This window comes from Ooceraea biroi, chromosome 12 (genome assembly GCF_003672135.1).
Source record: "Ooceraea biroi isolate clonal line C1 chromosome 12, Obir_v5.4, whole genome shotgun sequence".
Classification (NCBI taxonomy): domain Eukaryota; kingdom Metazoa; phylum Arthropoda; class Insecta; order Hymenoptera; family Formicidae; genus Ooceraea; species Ooceraea biroi.
This window is the reverse complement of record NC_039517.1, coordinates 9,925,788-9,942,822: the sequence shown is the minus strand read 5'-3', so window position 1 is coordinate 9,942,822 and position 17,035 is coordinate 9,925,788. Positions and strand designations below refer to the sequence as shown.

The 17,035-nt window shown below is 42.1% G+C and overlaps 3 protein-coding genes across 8 annotated transcripts; 1 reads left to right on the top strand and 2 right to left on the bottom strand.

Moving 5' to 3' along the window:
- Positions 1–1,750: 1,750 nt before the first annotated feature.
- Positions 1,751–5,816, bottom strand: LOC105287109 (protein arginine N-methyltransferase 1). The gene is made up of 8 exons (XM_011352542.2): positions 5,804–5,816; positions 5,225–5,554; positions 4,962–5,134; positions 4,350–4,505; positions 4,021–4,208; positions 3,664–3,890; positions 3,215–3,574; positions 1,751–3,112 (listed from the first exon to the last, which is right to left on the bottom strand). The coding sequence occupies exons 1-8, from the start codon at positions 5,814–5,816 to the stop codon at positions 3,003–3,005; spliced, it is 1,557 nt and encodes a 518-aa protein (XP_011350844.1). The 3' UTR covers positions 1,751–3,002.
- Positions 5,817–7,024: 1,208 nt separating this feature from the next.
- Positions 7,025–10,725, bottom strand: LOC105287105 (DNA polymerase eta). 5 transcript variants are annotated; one of them, XM_011352533.3, is made up of 8 exons: positions 10,483–10,725; positions 10,226–10,414; positions 9,805–9,939; positions 9,475–9,683; positions 9,236–9,402; positions 8,909–9,132; positions 8,613–8,736; positions 7,025–8,483 (listed from the first exon to the last, which is right to left on the bottom strand). In XM_011352533.3, the coding sequence occupies exons 2-8, from the start codon at positions 10,360–10,362 to the stop codon at positions 7,095–7,097; spliced, it is 2,385 nt and encodes a 794-aa protein (XP_011350835.2). In that variant the 5' UTR covers positions 10,363–10,414; positions 10,483–10,725; the 3' UTR covers positions 7,025–7,094. The 5 variants fall into 5 exon arrangements, with proteins under 5 accessions (XP_011350835.2, XP_011350836.2, XP_026830085.1 ...); XM_011352534.3 differs by having other exon boundaries at positions 10,226–10,389; XM_026974284.1 differs by having other exon boundaries at positions 10,226–10,302.
- A 78-nt stretch (positions 10,726–10,803) lies between these two features.
- Positions 10,804–16,661, top strand: LOC105287107 (dnaJ homolog subfamily C member 16). 2 transcript variants are annotated; one of them, XM_026974282.1, is made up of 12 exons: positions 11,280–11,536; positions 11,646–11,712; positions 11,801–11,994; positions 12,096–12,376; positions 12,478–12,668; positions 12,761–13,095; positions 13,223–13,526; positions 13,643–13,791; positions 13,955–14,179; positions 14,295–14,508; positions 14,838–14,945; positions 15,026–16,661. In XM_026974282.1, exons 1-12 carry the CDS (start codon positions 11,280–11,282, stop codon positions 15,149–15,151), a joined length of 2,451 nt encoding a protein of 816 aa, XP_026830083.1. In that variant the 3' UTR covers positions 15,152–16,661. The 2 variants fall into 2 exon arrangements, with proteins under 2 accessions (XP_026830082.1, XP_026830083.1); XM_026974281.1 differs by having other exon boundaries at positions 10,804–11,536; positions 14,838–16,661.
- Positions 16,662–17,035: the final 374 nt, after the last annotated feature.

Genomic DNA, 17,035 nt, shown 5'->3' with positions numbered 1-17,035 from the left:
GTTGCCTCGCCCCCGTGTTCTTCGAGGACCGAAGGCTCCTCTTGATGGTGGATGCTGGAGAGATGAGGGGTGAGCGGAACGGTGTATCTCGCATCTCTCGAGTTTTCCATCGGCAAAAAGTTCAATTACAGATGCCGGTGATGGTGCAATGCAAATTCCACGATACGCGTATGCAAAGAGAATCTCTGGCTTTTATTGTAACGTAACGATGTTTCTCGCGGCGATTCTGTGTTAAAACATTCATCGTGATGATAAAATTTAATGTCATGATTTTTAATAGCATAATAGAACGATTTGATAGAATCCCAGACAGAACAAAAATCCAAAAGACATCGCAAAGATATCTAAAAGACGTAAAGACGTTCTTCAGACATCCTTGCGATGTCTTTTGGATTTTTGTGCTGCCTGGGGTATGATTCTGTATGCACACGGAACATATAATCCTTCAAAGCGATTTAAGTGTTAATGAACAAATATTTCACTGCTCGTAAAGTCACAACGACGTAATATTTCAACAGCTTCCTTCATAATTCAAATACGCATCGATCCAATCGGAATGTCCAGCTAACCGTCCGATTTATTTCAAAGATATTCTGTTCCATTTTAATAGAATGAATTTCTGTTAAAAAAACCTTACAATAGTAGTTAAAATTTCGTTCGATCGACGCAACGCGCGTTTTTCTCCAGGGAAAAGCAGGATTCTCCTCGCGAGGAAAATTCTTCCCTCGGCGAGCGAATACCGCAGCACTCTCGCAACGGTACGCGGATAAATGAATATTTTTAGAAAGATTTAGTCTGCAAATGTGAGCATATGTGTTCACGCGCGATACGCGGTCCTGCCCTACCTTCCGTGTGTGTTTGCCGAGTGCATGAGGGAGGCACACTCGGTTGCCCTAGGCCAGAACGTGCATTATTGGATAGAGTTACGTTAAACATACGCGTACCGTACGCCCGCTCGCTCGTTTCCTCTCGCTTTCACGATGCCGGTATCCTGGACTCGCGCTGGAGTACGCTATTTCGCGCGGCGCGATATCGGATGTACCTCCCCGATGAGTTTGCCACCGACAAATACATCACGGCTGGCGCATCACCGTCAGCGGTGAACGCCCGCGTTGCCGTGTATCTCTGACCGACGGCATGCTCGCTCCTTTCGAGTTATTACGCAATCTTTAATTATACGCCGCCACATGGAAAACTTCGATCTCAGATTATTGCGATAATTATGATAATTATTCTTCTCTTCCGCGATAAAAGTTTTAATTTAATTAAAAAGTTTTCATTCTGCAGCTTATTTAACTCTTCGGTAGTCGCAATATTTTTCAGATATACTAATTTTCCCTTTATTTTCCTCTGCTTCTTGAAATATTTTTTACCTTCATTAGTACTTGGCTAATAGACCAGATACTAAAGTAAAACAATAGTGAAGAACAAATTGGCAAATGTGTGAATAAACAACTGTACTAGGAAAAAATGAATTGAAGCGTGTATCTATTGGATATTGCGAGTACCGGAGGATTAAGATTCTGTAGTCGATATATTTGATAAAAGCTATCAGGTTTGAGAACGTCGCACAGATAAATAAAACATTCAAAGTTTTACTGATGTGTTCACAAGGAGACTCGATAGTTTTGAGAAAAAAATTACACATAAATAAAATATAAAAACTTTTAAGGGAGGAGGTCAACATATATCTACCAGGCTTGTGTACATGTGTGAGAAAATGTCACAAGTGTGAATAATTTCACAAGCGTGAAGATGCTAAAGATTTATTTCAATTTGCGTACATTTCATAAAATCATCGATGTTCGCAATTACTCGGCACACTTATATGCGGCTTCTTCATACCGGATTAAAATTCAGCAGGTTGTGTACTTATGCAATAAGCTGTATGTATACGTATACATACGAGATAAGATAGGCGTATAGTGCACGCGCGTATCGCGTTCTCGTATATAGACTGCGAGATATGTCGCTCGATGAATGTTCTATAGCTAATTCCCTCGTATCACAGAATCATATTAGTCGTTTGATTGTAATTTTAATTCGGTAGCAAGAACAATCTTCTATGTATTCGTCCGATAATTCGGCCGTAACGCGTCCTTGTACGTATCACATGCAAGAAGAATGGCAGGAGAATTCGTATAATAGATATTAATATCGGACGATCGAAGTATTATAATATATCACCTATTAATAGTAATCTCCAATCGCTATCGATAGATATTAATGAAACTTTGTAAGAGAAAAATCCTAGAAGCAACAAGAATCGAGAGGAATTTCGAAGAAATATTGCCGAATATCCCTTTGAACGATCTAATAAAAGTTGGACAAATTCTATCGTTGTCTGTACTCTAAGCTCTGCGGAATTTCTTTCTGTAACGCGAACTGTACTTACGCGACAAGTGTTGGACTATAAAGATTAAAACTCTATATATATCGGTCATGCAAAATTTCTTAGAATCTAGTTTACACGTGGTGTATTAAATTGGTTTAAGAGATATACGAATCGCTCTACTATCGAAAAGGCACGAATGTAAATAGCTGCTAGATCGATTACCTCGTTCCGCTCCGTAACTGCGCTCCGCGTAACGAAGGTTCGAAGGCGAATTTACTTTAGCCGAACTGCCGTAATCCTGGTTGCGGAAAGATGAGACGAACGCGCGATAAAACGTAGCGATATATTATGAAAAATTATTTCTGCATCTATGCTTCCAGCGCTGAATTGCCAGCTGAATTACTCCAAACGCGAGTAAACGCGAAGGTCGCATACCCGTTTGCACCAACGAATATTACGGATCCCTACGCTATATATATATGGAAAATTTTAAATTGTATGGAGAGAAAAAGCTTAATTCGTAAAGCTTAATTTAAGCGACGTGTCCTCTGTATAACGACACCTAACGAAGATCGGAAGCTTCGTTAGATCAACAGCTGGACCCTATTTTTATTTGGCACATACGGCTATTGTTTGCGCGCGTCTCGGAAGATTCAACGTTCGACGTTCAATCCAGATAATACACTTGGGAGAAATTCTTTATGTGAATAGTAACCATTAAGCCTCGGATGTCCTTCACGTGTCTCCGGCAGACCAACGTGCCGGTCAGGACTTCACCTAGGAGAACACAAAATGTGACTTAAATCTGACAGAATTTTCTACGGTAATATTTTTCTGCATCGATCTCGCTCGCGGGGATCGATTTAATGCGTCACTTACCCTCGGTTATGCTAATAGGCTCGCTTAAAGAGAACACCGTCTGCTTCCAGTGGGTCGGCGTGGAATAGGGTCCCGTGCTGAAGTGCACTGGGTTCTCCAGGTCGAAGAATATATCGAAGTAACCGATTATCGCGGTCAACGATCCCGTCTTCTTCACGTTTAACGTGAAGGACGAGCGGAAATTCACGCAGTCCATCGTGACTTTGTACAGGTCGAAGGCTTGAATCTCGGCGGTACTTGTTATCAAGTCGTCGACCTTACAGATCTCTATGCTCGGTTCACGCACCACCTCCGCCTTCATGCAGCTCATCTTGAAGCCGTAGACGTTCGACCAATAGTCGACCAGATCGATATATCTCTCTGTGAAATAAATCACGATTATTCGTATTCTTTAAGAGTGGTATCTCGCGAGGAGATGTTATTGTTACAGCGGAAGCTCTAGCACGTACTGGTGTCGCCGCTTCCCACGATAGTGATCGTGCACCTGTTCGGAAGAATTACTCCACCGGGTGCTAGATAGTGGTCCCTAGCGTAAATGATTGTATCGAGCATCCCCTCGAACAAGAGGAAATACCCCATCCACTCGGATATTATCGCGTCCACCTTCTCGACTCCTATATCGATGTCCTCGAGACGCCCCTTCTTCAATGTGATTATATTATCGAGATTGTTCTCTCTAAAATTGGTAAATTTCATTATTTTATTTTATTATTTTAATATACTCCTTGCAAATGAGATTTTGAATCACCAAATGAAACTGGAAATTGGAAGCTCTTACAAGATGTACAAAAAACGATTACGAGTACCTTACTATGTCCATCGCGTGATATATCACATCGGATTGATCGACGCTGATAACTTTGCGGCAGCCAGACTTCGCCGCGAACATCGACAGAATACCCGTTCCGCAGCCAACGTCCAGCATTGTGCAATTTTGGAATCTGTTCGAATTCGTTAATAATGCATCACGGTAGCTCTCCGTGCGTACTTTATCCTGATGAAAAACATTTTGTGCGTTACGTTCTCGTGTAAATTTATTATAGCAATTTATTTTGACAAGATTTCAGCGATATTTCTTTCATCGGAAATGCAGTTTTCTCATCTGACTGATAGAATTAATTCATTCGAAACTCACTGTCAGCATTTCGTGATGGATGGCGAAGTGGCTGTACGTATTAAAGTAGCCTTCATCGGCGTTGGGATTGTTAGCATTGACTAGAGTCTTCTCTTTCCCATCTAAATCGTCGTCTAATATTAATTTCTGAGCTTTGTCTCTTATCTCCTCCATTTGCTGTAATAAAATAATATAGGAGTCTTTTATGTTGTAATATATAAAAATATGTAAGAGAGAGAGAGAGAGAGAGAGAGAGAGATCATTAAGGGGATGCTGGAGTGACTAGGGAACTGCTTCCTGATGGTAATTGTAGTTTCAAAAATTCTCTTTATTGCTTGTGCAGAATAAAAAATCCTTTTCCACAAATGAAGTATAGATAGAAAGAAAGTCCACTCTACAGGACTTTATATTCAAAATGGAAAAAAGTTAAAAACTTGCATTTGTCTTTTCTAACTTTTTTCCATTTTGAATATAAAGTCCTGTAGAGTGGACTTTCTTTCTATCTATACTTCATTTGTGGAAAAGGATTTTTTATTCTGCACAAGCAATAAAGAGAATTTTCGAAACTGCAATTACCATTGCTATAGTGAAAAAATAGTTCACTAGCAACTCCAGCTTCCCCTTAATCTATACCTGTTTTACTAGGAAGCACGTCATTTCACTCTCCTTCAGCTGCGATTTCAGCGATCGTATCGTTTTCTTCATATCCTCGTACTGCGTTTCCGAAGTAACACCATCATTATTTTGATTGTTCATCCCTCCTTCCTCTTCATCCATATCCTTGATACTGATGAGGTCTTCGACATCTTCATTGAAATAATACGTTACAGGTCAATATATAATTTGCATAAATCTTGTAGACAGAAAAGTCATGTTAACAGGCTCTTTATACTTGCCGTACATCAACCACGGATCATCCTCCACAACGGGACGCAAGTACTCGTCCTTGTCCCAAGCTTCTAAGCGCAGTGCGCTTAACTGCTCGGATGTTACCTCCTTACAGCGAATAAAATTGATTAACTTGATGTAGGAGTAAGTGTCGTGAATGTGTTTCCTTATAAAATCGCAGAAGTTAAGTTTGTGAAGAGTCTCAATGTGGTGCAGTGCGGTGGGAAATCCGCACGAGGTTTCTGTACAAAACAGACATGGAATGTTTTGCTGCTCCTCACCATTTTCTTCCCAATCATCTTCGCTGTCAATGTCACTCAACATGTCAACATTGTGTTCTGGAAAAGAGAAAACATTGACAGAGATGTGCGAATCGTTAAATCAGAAAAGAGACACAGAGATTGTATTTATATAATGATAAAACAAAATCTCCCTCATCTTGTAAAATCAAATATTTCGAAGTAAAAACCAACAAGCACATACATTGTTTATGTTCCATAAATTAACCCCTTTACTCGATATTTCGAGCGAATCTTGTAATTTCTATCATTTAGCCATAACGTGCAAACTTTTCATTAATATTTTACCTAATTCTGCCATAGCAAGCTTCGTTTCTTTCGTGACCGCGATATCGGTTCGGAGCAGCTACAGGAGAGGCCTGATCGCGCGGATCGAGCACGTGTCAGCGACTGTGCCAGTCAGCCTTTCATAATGCCTAGTTCCCGTTACTACGTTACCGAGTGAGCTGATGAAAAGGTAGATGATAAGACATAAAAATTTTGCCATGCAAAATTATTGTATCATTTTCACAAATGTTAACTTGTAAATATAGATTTATTACAGATATATTTTATAAATTAAATCGATTTCCCTATAATTATACAATATACAAAATATAATATATATACACATATAAAATACTCCCCAGATAACACGCATGTCGAAATGACGTCTTAAGACTATATCAGAAAGATGTCCTTAAGACGTCGTAAAAGAGACGTCTTAAATTCATTATCAGAAAGATATCTTTAAGATGTCTTAAAAAAATGTCTTTATGACTTTGTTAGAAAGACGTCCTTAAGACGTTATAAGATAGACGTCTTTAAGACTTTGTCAGAAAGTCGTCCTTAAGACACGTCTTAGAAACGACTTTAAGGCTTTATTAGAAAGACGTCTTTATAATGTCTTAGAAAGATGTCTTTACGACTGATACAAAATGTCATCGACAAAATGACATACGTTAAGTTATGGATGTCATTTTGTCGATGACATTTTGTATCAGTCGTAAAGACATCTTTCTAACGCGTTATAAAAACGTCTTTCTAATCCATGTGTCAATGATAATCAAACCAATTCTCCAAGAGTTAAGACTTTTTGAAATCGGCAAGGAAGCTGGCAGAGGCCAGAGGACAGAATGTTATAACCTATTAATCTATTAATTAGAATAATAGGTCTGTTCTTTATTGCTGAACTCCCTGCACTAGGCTGCACTAGTTCAGAGTTTATCTTTTTTACTCCATATTAGGAGGAAAAGGATAAACTCTGAACTAGTGCAGCCCAGTGCAGGGAGTTCAGCAATAAAGAACAGACCTAATAATTCTTATATAAGACATCTCAAAGACGTCATATAAAATGTCATCCCAAAGACGTCAGAAAATACGTCAGAAAAGACATCCCAAAGACGTTATAAATCGGGTCATAAGATGTCTCAAAGACGTCATAACAACGTCCTTCTGATAGTTTTACAAGACGTCTTTTAGACGTCTTTAAGACGACATAATGTTATCTGGGTCTTTTTACAATCTTTCCGTAAATAATATTCCGACGAAACGCGATAATTACGAAAACCCATACAAAATCTTCGACGGCCTCTGCCGATTACGAGAGAAACGTGGTTATTGATCGCGAGTCGCCGTCGTGCCTGTACTTCTCCGGCGTCTGGCGCTTCACTGAAGTCGCAGTACCGGCCTCGGCATCCTCCAGTTTCCTCTTCTCGCCCGACGCGGGCTTGTTGATCTCCCGGTATAAATTCTGCGCCACGTGGAAGTCCACGTGCTCGCTGAACCTCGTCACGGCTATCAGCTGATCGCACTCAGCGCACCGTTCCAACGGTACGTCGTGCTCACGCGAGTCGGTCTTGATCAGGAAATTGTACAGGGGGCTGCGTCTCTTGCCGCTCTTGCCGGCGGCTTTGGACTTGCCAGACTTCCCTCTCCCTCCCCGAGTAACCCTGACACTCTCCTGCTTCTTGTCGCGCGGCTGTCTGTACGGCCTAGCTGCCTCCTGCAAGTCGGCAGGCAACAGGGACAGCACCTCGGGATCCATGTCGTTCAGGTCTGGAAAGATCTCTCGTAATCGCGCTACGGGTTCCCGCGTGCGAGTCTCGTTACTCTCCCTCGCAGGTTCGTCGTTGCTGCTTACATGCGTAGGCGTATAGCTCGTGGAAGGCTTCGAATTTTCTTGTACGTACAAATTCGAACTACGATCGTCGACGATCTCGTCACTCGCGTCTCTCTCCGTGTCCGTGGACGTGATTGTCTCGCATTCCGGCTCCTCCGCGGCTTCGACCTCGCTGGAGCGTTCTTCCTTTCCCTTTGTTTTATACACGTTCATGAAGAACGAATCTTGAAAATCGTTATTGTCTATTATCAAGCCCGACAAACGTTTATTCTTCGACTTGACCTCAACGTGCTCGCTGCACACCTGCATCAGCTTGGAAACTCTCTTCGACGTCGGCGAATTCTTCATGCTGGTGTTTAAGATCGAGTTTTCGACGGTTTTCTTATTTCCTCTCCTCATCATTGTGATTTGTGACTTGATTGATTCCTCATCAGGTGAATCCTTTTCGCTAATAATGGCGGGAGTGTTCGCTTCTGTCGCTTCTGAATTCATTGAATCTACGGAGGAAGCTACGACATCCAGCGATTTGCACGCCTCAGAATTCACTTTGCTCCTTTCCGATTTAGCATTCTTGAAAAATTTGAGGAAGCTGCCGCTCTCCTTCGACGGCACGAATTTGCTGGCAGCGAAGCCCAAGTACGCCACAGGACACTGCGTCGACTTCGTGACAACGTCCACGCACTGACTCGCCATCTTCTCGGGTTTGTACGAGTTCAAAGCGAGCGAGCGCGTCTGCGACACGGTCCTTTTATTCTGGTAGTAGTGATAGGAGACTGTGAGCAACGTCGCGCGTCGTTGACTCTCCACGAGGTCCTCCTCGAGCCGTTCGCAAACCTCCGCAGCCAAATCTCCAGCCCAGTGTCTCAACTGTGCGTCAAGTATAAGTCTCTTTTTTAATACAATTTTCTATTTATTTTTTTATTTATTATTATATGATTGATCATTTATTTATGCAATCTTCTATTTATATGATATGATAGAACTGAATTATCTCACCAATTCCAGTGAAGTTATGGCTTGCTTGCCGGGGAATTTTTTACAAGCTCCGATGGACTTTGCTAATAATCTGTTGCTGACAGGCTCATTGTCTACGCCTCGAGCGATATTGTACAGCCAAAATCTGAAAAATCGTAGTTGAGTATCAAAGTATCAGGCAAAATCTAATTGAGAGGAACGAGATTTCTTCAGAAAAAGCGATATCTCTTACGAGTAGATACGTCGTAGAGTTCCTTATCACTCGCTCATATCTCATTCTTTATCACCTTTCACACAAAACCCTAAGAGCTTCGTACCCTGTTTTTTCATCAAATTGTTTTTGCAACTTTTCCAAGGAATATTGTCGTAGATCGCTCATGACGTTGCACCCGAGGGACTCAACCACGACGTCACCAAGTTTCCCACCGAGGTTTCGCACCTTCCTTACCGGGAGTGTCGAATAGAGACTCGCAATCGCTGCCTCGGGTAGAATCGTTTGACGATTTGGCTTGTGCAATCCACATGCTAACTTGGCCAGTATCTGCAAATTATGTAACCGAGCCGTTCGATTAATTAAATGACGCGAATCAGCAAACGTGAGGAAAATGCGTGAAAAATACGGTAAAAATATAATTTTTATTAACTTTGTTCTGCGCGATGCCGGCGGAACATCTGAATCCAGTTTCCCTATATATACTAGCCCTTATCTCCTCCACTATTACGCCCGCTATCGCGAGCTTTTGTGCTCGAGCGTCGTGCAGTTCGCTAAAGCTATCTAATACCCACGTCTTCAAACCTCGACGTCTGTCATCTGAAATAGTGCGCGTTCAAAATTGTCCATCTTCGAAGCAAGTACAATTCGATTATAATATTTTTGCACCACCTTCGTCATTTTTATCGACCTCCGAGTATCCTACAACGTACGTGTTCGCGAGATACGACATCATTTCTTTCGAAGAAATTTCGTTTGCGGCTAATTTCTCATCGACAATATCCGTTAAATCGAGATACGCCTCATCAACGCTGGCGCGTTCAACCATGTTGCAGTGTTTCCTTAGGACTTCGATAACCTGACGACCAGCTTTCCTATATCTGTGTTCAAACATTCAATTGTCAAACAGTTAATATTTAATCGAAATGATATCCGAGCATACCGAAAGAAACAATTTGTGTGTTATGTTCATAAAAATTTACTGTAATAGCGAACTGCTACCTGGATGTATCCGCTTTTCCACGAAGACACGGCACGCTGGCGAGAACTATATCTGGACATTTCTCTTTAGCTTCTTTGCCCCTCATGTGTCTAGTTACTCCGAAACTTCGCGCCTCATAATTAACAGCTATTATCCTGCAGTCAATAAAAAAACACATTCATATATAAATTTAGAAGAATAACAGAATTGTCAATTTATAACTCATTTTATGAAAAATATAATAATGTAACGTCAACTGCATTATTTTTCAGACGTGTAGAAGATTACGGCGGCAATAATGAGTTTTCTAGTCAAATTAGAAGTTGACCATTACTGCGTAAAATATTAGAAATAAATGAGAAGTGTTTTCAAATGACAAGTTCAATTATTGATACAGTGACCAAAAATAAAATTTATATTTAAAATAATATATATATTTACCCGCCCATTTCCCATTGATTATATTGCACAACGGCAAGCGGCTTTCCCTCGTACCGTGGTTGCAGCTTCGTCTCGACCTGACAGAAGAAACAGTCCATGTCTATCAAGACGACGATTCTGTTACCCAGACTCGCCATTTCGTCGGAACTTCTCTATATCTGAACCTAACACTCAAAAATAATTATAAAACTTGATCGTGGGTCAGCTGATGCGACCGATTGTAAATATCTTTCGTGATTTCATATTGACGTCCCTACTCCAATCATGATAGGTTAGGATTTCTTCTGACGCGCAACGATCATCTGTATTTGGCAGCAATCGCGTTTTATCGTTTATCGGAGCAGTCACCACTAGAAATCGATTCGAGATCTCGACTCGAGAATTGTGTAGCCAATCAGCTTGTAGCTTTTTATGGAGCCACATATTTCTCGGAGCGAGATCTCGGATCGATTTCTAGCATCGTGGACACGAGGCTTAAAGACGTTAAAGTAAGACAAGTATATATTTTTTCTCACTCCAACTTATTACACCAGTTCAGCACCGCAGCTATGAAGAACAGACCAACTAAAAATAAAATAATGAATTTCAATATAAAATCGATATTTATATTATTTTATACACCTCGACGATTAATGTTTCCACATTTTGTGTATATTATAGGACAGAGAGAAAAAGATCTAGGAACAATTTGACTCTCTCACTCTTTCCTAAATTGCCAACCTCTCTCTCTGCTCCAGTAATGGATACGAGTGCTCATCTAGATATATACGTCACTGCGCTGGCCCATATGTGTCTAATTTGACAACATGGTGGCAACGGTGGCTCCGGGAGTGTGATGTGAGGATACTCTCGCCGACTAGGTGTATCGACGCCCCACGCGACGACAGGCGGTGACGATGATCCTCGTAAAGTATGCTCGTTGATTCCGTGTGCGACGAGCGCGAGAGGTAGCTGAAGTAACCACGAATAACGATAAATTCGCGAGCGATCGGCCGAGCGAATCCGTCTCGCGCGGTGCCCAAGGAGACACCCCCGTGAGGATTATCGCGGGATAATGTCATTGATTGATTTTTTAATGACTCGCGCGTCGACGAGCAACCGACCAGCCGGCGACGCCACGAGGAGCAACAGCGTCGCTCCATTAATGAGGTACACGTTCCTGCTGCTGACCCTTCTCGTGATTCTCCAGCTGACACCGTCGGCCGTCCTCGCAGCCGACACGCTAGGTGATCCTTACAAGATACTGGGTGTACCGAGGCATGCGACCGTGCAGACCATTCGAAAAGCGTACAAGCATCTCGTCAAAGAATGGTGAGTCGCAGTGCATTTAAGGCTTTCCTCCGAGTTAGAATATCTACGACAAATTGTAGATAGTTCTAGCCTGAACGTAAAGTGTCTCAGTAAACGTCGTCTTCCTCAGGCACCCGGATAAAACTGATCACCCAATGGCAGAGGACAAGTTTGTAGAAATAACGAAAGCTTACGAGGTACGTTTTTTATCTTACCCGAGGAAACGTTCTGCGCATGAAATGACTGGAGGAATGCCACTGTTGATTACGTCGTCGAATCTTTTAGCTTCTAACAGATCCGGAGAGAAGGAGGAAGTTTGATAACCATGGGATCACCGACGAGGGTCTCCCTAGGCAGAGGAGGGACAATAGCCACTTTAACGTTCTCGATCCACTAGAAGAATTGTTCGCCGGTAATTTTAAGTTCCATTATCAGAATAGAGACATCACGCTGTTCCACAAGATGAGCATCACGTATCGGTATGTGTTTCTGCGATTCGGGGCCACTTCGAGCGAACTCCGACTAATTTAATTCGCCGTTATGAATACTGAGAGCATCAGAAGTATCCTGTGAATTGCAGATCGTTCGAAAATGTGATAGTACCCAAAACATACCGTATGCCGTACTTGGTCCTGTTTTATTCCGACTGGTGCATCGCGTGTCTGCAAGTGGAGCCCACTTGGAGGCGACTGATCGACGAGATAGAGCCTCTCGGACTCGGTCTGGCGACCGCGCACGCCGAGAAAGAGTCCATTCTCGCGAGGCGGCTCGGCATTCACTCGCTTCCCTGTCTTGTCATCACCGTGGACGGGCGCACCAGCGTTTATAAAGAATCTCTGTTTAGCATACAGAAAATTGTTGGTACGTTTGTTCGCTGTTGGCGTACCGTACTGCCTCTGTAATTTCGCCCAAAGATCTTGACCAACCGCTGACTGACCGACGAATATTATATTTGTTTGCAGAATTTGTACGAAGTAGGCTACCGTATAAATTAATAAGTAGCGTTAGTAATGCGAACGTAGAGAATTTCCTGTCAGGATGGACGGATAATCGAATTCGCGCGTTGATATTCGAGAAGAGAGACTTCATCCGACTGCGCTATTTGCTTACGTCTTTTTACTACAGAGATCGAGTTGCTTTCGGCTTCGTGCAGGTAAACGATAATTAATATTGGATCATTTCAAACTTTCTTTTTTCCTCAGCCGTACTATTTTAATATTTAATTATTTTTAATATTTTTCACAGATCGGTATACCCGAGACTGAGAATATAACGTCGAAATACAAGATCTCGGGAGAGTTGGACACTGTGCTGCTCTTCAATGAGAACTCCGAGAAGCCCATGGCGTCGGTCAGTATGAAAGACATCTCTAGTGAGACCATGCACAACGTTATCGGCAACAATAAGTTCCTCGTGTTACCAAGGCTCTCGAATCAAGCCATGCTGGACTCGATATGTCCACCCGAGTGGCTGAGACCGCAGAAACGCTTGTGCGCCGTTCTGATATCGCAACAAAATAGCCCTTTACACGACGCGGCTAGGCATAAATTTAGACTAGCGGCATTAGAATCTTCTTACAGGTATTTATAATCTGTAATAAATAATTTTGTTATTTTATCAATTTATTCTAGTTTTTTTATTATTATTATTATATTATTCTTTTATACGAATTCTGAATTTCTTTTTCATTAATAATGCCACTTGCAGCACGGAACGCGTCAGATACGCATACGTGTTCAAAGACACGCAGCCTGACTTCGTGTCAGCGCTGTCAGCCGGTGAGGGCAGTCCGATGGAACCGTTGTTACATATCGTCATTATCTGGAGACGGGACGCGAACCACCTCAAGTACGAGTGGCTTCCAAATGGATGGATCGAGGCCGCTCAAGACGATCGTGTATGGAACGAGACGCGTAGGCATTTAGAGAAAACTATACAGAAGCTACTGCGCGCAACTGAAGCTTTACCGTACGCCGCGGTTGTAGGTGAATTAGAGGACGAACACGCACAGGTACCTACACTTCTAAAGGATAGTGATCGCAATTTTTTTCTGAGTCGCGCAAATTATTATTAGACCATCTATGTGGATGCGTTAATATTTGCACTTCAATTACCTCGATTTTTCAGGGTACCGTAGACAGGCTAATAGGAAGGGCATTATTAGCGGTAGATTATATATCAGATAATCTGACAAAAGAGCAAATTTTGCCTCTGCTATCGGTACTAGCGACTCTCATGCTAATCGGAGTTGCAGGGTACGGAATGTCATACCTAGTGTGAGTAGAATTATTAGTTAATTCTTAACTAATAATTGAAGCATGTTATATTAACCATAAAATTGATTTCTTGCGCGCAAATAACGTTTCAAATATATTATTCAACAAAAGTATTTCTTGTAAATATACCTATCGATTAATGTGTTTGACTTCTGACACGCAGCAAGCTAGAGGAAGCGAGTGTCCAAGCGGAACGTGCCCAGTGCAAGGACAATGCGAAGTCACTTCCGTCGCAGCCGCAACTACGGTTGCACGAGTTACGCGCGGAGAAGTACAACGGATTGGTCCGGCTCTTAAAACCCGGATGCCGGACCGTTATTCTGCTGGTCGACGCTCAGAGTCGACTGAAGCTGTTACCGGCTTTTCACAAAGCTGTGTGGCCTTATAGGTGCGTCCTGCCTATATTTTTGTTGTCTCGGATTTTAAATTTTAGCGATACGATCAAGTTAAAATATACAACAGCAAATTGTCATGTAATAACTCAGTCACTTTTCGTCACCCAGGAAGAATAAGACACTCATGTTCGGACACATGTCGCTGGAAAAAGGTCTCGACTGGTACAAGAAATTATTGTCTCTCACTTTATTCGATCAGAAGGAACTAAACATAAACGCCAAGAACTGCGTAGGCACGGTGCTCTCGTTGAACGGGCACCGAAGGTACTTCTGCATGTACCACGCCAAACATCCAGAATGCACCAAGGGTAAAGGTTCCAAGGTACGTATCGGCACTGGCGGATCCTGGGGGGTGGTTTTCGGGTTAAACCCCCCTCCCTCCCCTTCCAAATAAAGAAATCAGTTTTGCTGAATTGGTTTGCAAAAATTTATCAAAAATAAAATGGGATCAGAAGTGTCACCACGTCCTTGTCATTGATCCTGAAGTAAAAGCTAAGCGTGATACTAGAAAAATATTAAACCAAATACGTTTGTCAATCTCCCCCTCCCCCCCCCCTATTATCGACATTAGGATCCGCTAGTGCGTATCGGGATGCCTTCAAGCGAAACGTTGCGTCTTCTGTCTAACATTTGTTGTATTATATCGCGTAGCGTATCGAGAGGATGACCAAACAATTTGCCGAAAAATCGGACGACCCGGAGGCCGGCGCTTTCATCGGTTTCGAGAGTTCCAACGAATCCGATCAATCTCAGGACGAGGTACGCGCGATTGAGAGTTCTGCCGAGCCCCAGCAAGTTTCATCGATACCAAATTGTACACGCATATTTTTTCTTCGCAGGGTGGAAACAACATTTTATATCAGGAGAATCTTTTGGACGGGTTACCGATGTGGCTGGACAGGCTGTTCGAAGGATTGACGCATCGTTACTACGTAAATTACTGGCCCGAGTTCACTGCCAAGTAAACGGAGGAGGAAGTACTTTGAGTTTTTCTTTCTTTACGCGCTTTAGGGGAGATTGTGCCTCCTATGAGATACGTATCGTGACATCGTGCATTTATTTCCGTGATACTATCGGGAATCCGGAATCTAATTGAACGATCGACGGATGTAATCTAAGCTCGAAATGAGAAACCAAAGAGAAGGAATCGCGAGAATCAATTGGACAAATCAAAAGTAGCGTATCTCGAACACCGCAGTCTCCCCTACGTTGTATGTACGACAAAGGTGATAGAGAACGAGGTTCGCCTAGTCAGTCGATTATATATCGCCATCGGGATACACTGTGATTCGAACGGACACAGACGCGACCCTGTATAAAGACAAGACATATTCATTACTTGCTAAGTACCGTTTACAAACCTATTCACAGTTTTTCCTGCATTTTAACGTTTTTAGATCGGTCTTTAAGTATCGTTAAAGAAAGTACGTACTATACGAGAAACGTCTTACGTAGCGGAAGGAGAGAGATTACTACCAGATAGTGGATCGATCCTCTTGGACCGATAATAGATCGACATCTTCTGTATACTATTTCGTCTGTTCCTCTCGGAATGCTCTTTCTATTCCTCGAAATCGCTTGTAACTTATCTAGTCAGCGTTACTGAGAAACTTAGCAGTATTTCTATTGCACGGTACAAGTGAGAGTAGGTCGTTTATATTTCCGCGGACGGGCAGGATTGCGGAGCCGCGAGACTCCGTCACTCGCGACGTCCGGCCCGGTCGCGGTCCTTGTAAGGTAAACGAATACGTTCAGCTCCTTTACGATAACAATCGCTATTTTTAATGTCGCGGAGAGAAGCGTAAGCCCGCATTAATATACGTTTGTATACCTTCAAAGATGCGTATCTCTGTCGCTTGTTCCCGCACTCCGTTTGTCGGTTTGTCAAATGCAAATGTTGCCTCTGTGCCGAATATGTTCCTCGAATGCCAGTACAGCACGCGCGTGTGTTCACTTGCAGAATTTCTACTTCGTCGAGTTATTATAGTTACCGTAAAATCGATACTCGCAAGAGCCAGACGTTTTTTACGCGATTTATCTCGATCGCGTTTGCAAAGAGAGACGATCGCCCTTATCAATTTATATACGTCCATTGCTTTACTTTCAGTCGCTCTCTCCCGCTCGTTAGTTAGTTATTATTTATTTAAATAATACGTTTACGAGATTATTTAAATAGTACGTTTTCGCGTCCAGCCAAATCTAGCTTTAATAAAACTCGCTTGTACATAATTTATTTTCTCTCTCTCTCTCTCTTTCTCGGATACGCAAGTTCCGCTTCCGTTGCAAAGCGACAGACATAGGTACCTCGTATTAATTATTGTGTAAGGTATACCCCCGCTACGAGAGATTATTAGAAAGTATTAAACGTGTATTATAGAGATACGAGATATCATAATGCTGTTGAAACCGCATGTGCGCCAATTGTTTATACTTTATATCCTTATATGACGATTAAAATTGAAAACGAAATGAGAACATGTGGAGTTAACATTCCTCTATCCCTGATATCAGTCATTTCGCATAATAACGCCGTAATGCTTCACTCGATTCTCTTTATTGCTACGTAAAGAAATCGTTAATTTAGACGTATACGTTCGTATCAATTTTGCGGTAACTATAAAACGCTTTAAGCCGTTGCTCGTTTCTCCCGGATATCGTTAACTGTGAGATGTGCATATACGATATATACATTTGTTATGTCCTGCAAAGATATTCCGATTGCGTATGAGAAAGTAATATATATATATATATATATATATATATATATTTAGGAATGTTAATTCATGGTGCGTGCTATTTATGTACCGCGTGTCTTCGCATTAGAGATACGCGCGCGAGTGTCCGTCTCT

What these genes read in the sequence shown, in the direction of transcription:
- LOC105287109 (XM_011352542.2), bottom strand. An exon ending in CACGCGATGGACATAGTAAG is followed by an intron (nt 3,891 to 4,020) that starts GTACTCGTAATC and finishes TACCAATTTTAG; the next exon opens with AGAGAACAATCTCGATAATA. An exon ending in CGTGGGAAGCGGCGACACCA is followed by an intron (nt 3,575 to 3,663) that starts GTACGTGCTAGA and finishes TTTATTTCACAG; the next exon opens with AGAGATATATCGATCTGGTC.
- LOC105287105 (XM_011352533.3), bottom strand. Translation starts at nt 10,362, where the DNA reads ATGGCGAGTCTGGGTAACAGAATCGTCGTCTTGATAGACATGGACTGT. An exon ending in GGTCGATAAAAATGACGAAG is followed by an intron (nt 9,403 to 9,474) that starts GTGGTGCAAAAA and finishes GCACTATTTCAG; the next exon opens with ATGACAGACGTCGAGGTTTG. An exon ending in CCATAACTTCACTGGAATTG is followed by an intron (nt 8,484 to 8,612) that starts GTGAGATAATTC and finishes CTTGACGCACAG; the next exon opens with TTGAGACACTGGGCTGGAGA.
- LOC105287107 (XM_026974281.1), top strand. Translation starts at nt 11,280, where the DNA reads ATGTCATTGATTGATTTTTTAATGACTCGCGCGTCGACGAGCAACCGA. An exon ending in AAATAACGAAAGCTTACGAG is followed by an intron (nt 11,713 to 11,800) that starts GTACGTTTTTTA and finishes CGAATCTTTTAG; the next exon opens with CTTCTAACAGATCCGGAGAG. An exon ending in TTGCTTTCGGCTTCGTGCAG is followed by an intron (nt 12,669 to 12,760) that starts GTAAACGATAAT and finishes TATTTTTCACAG; the next exon opens with ATCGGTATACCCGAGACTGA.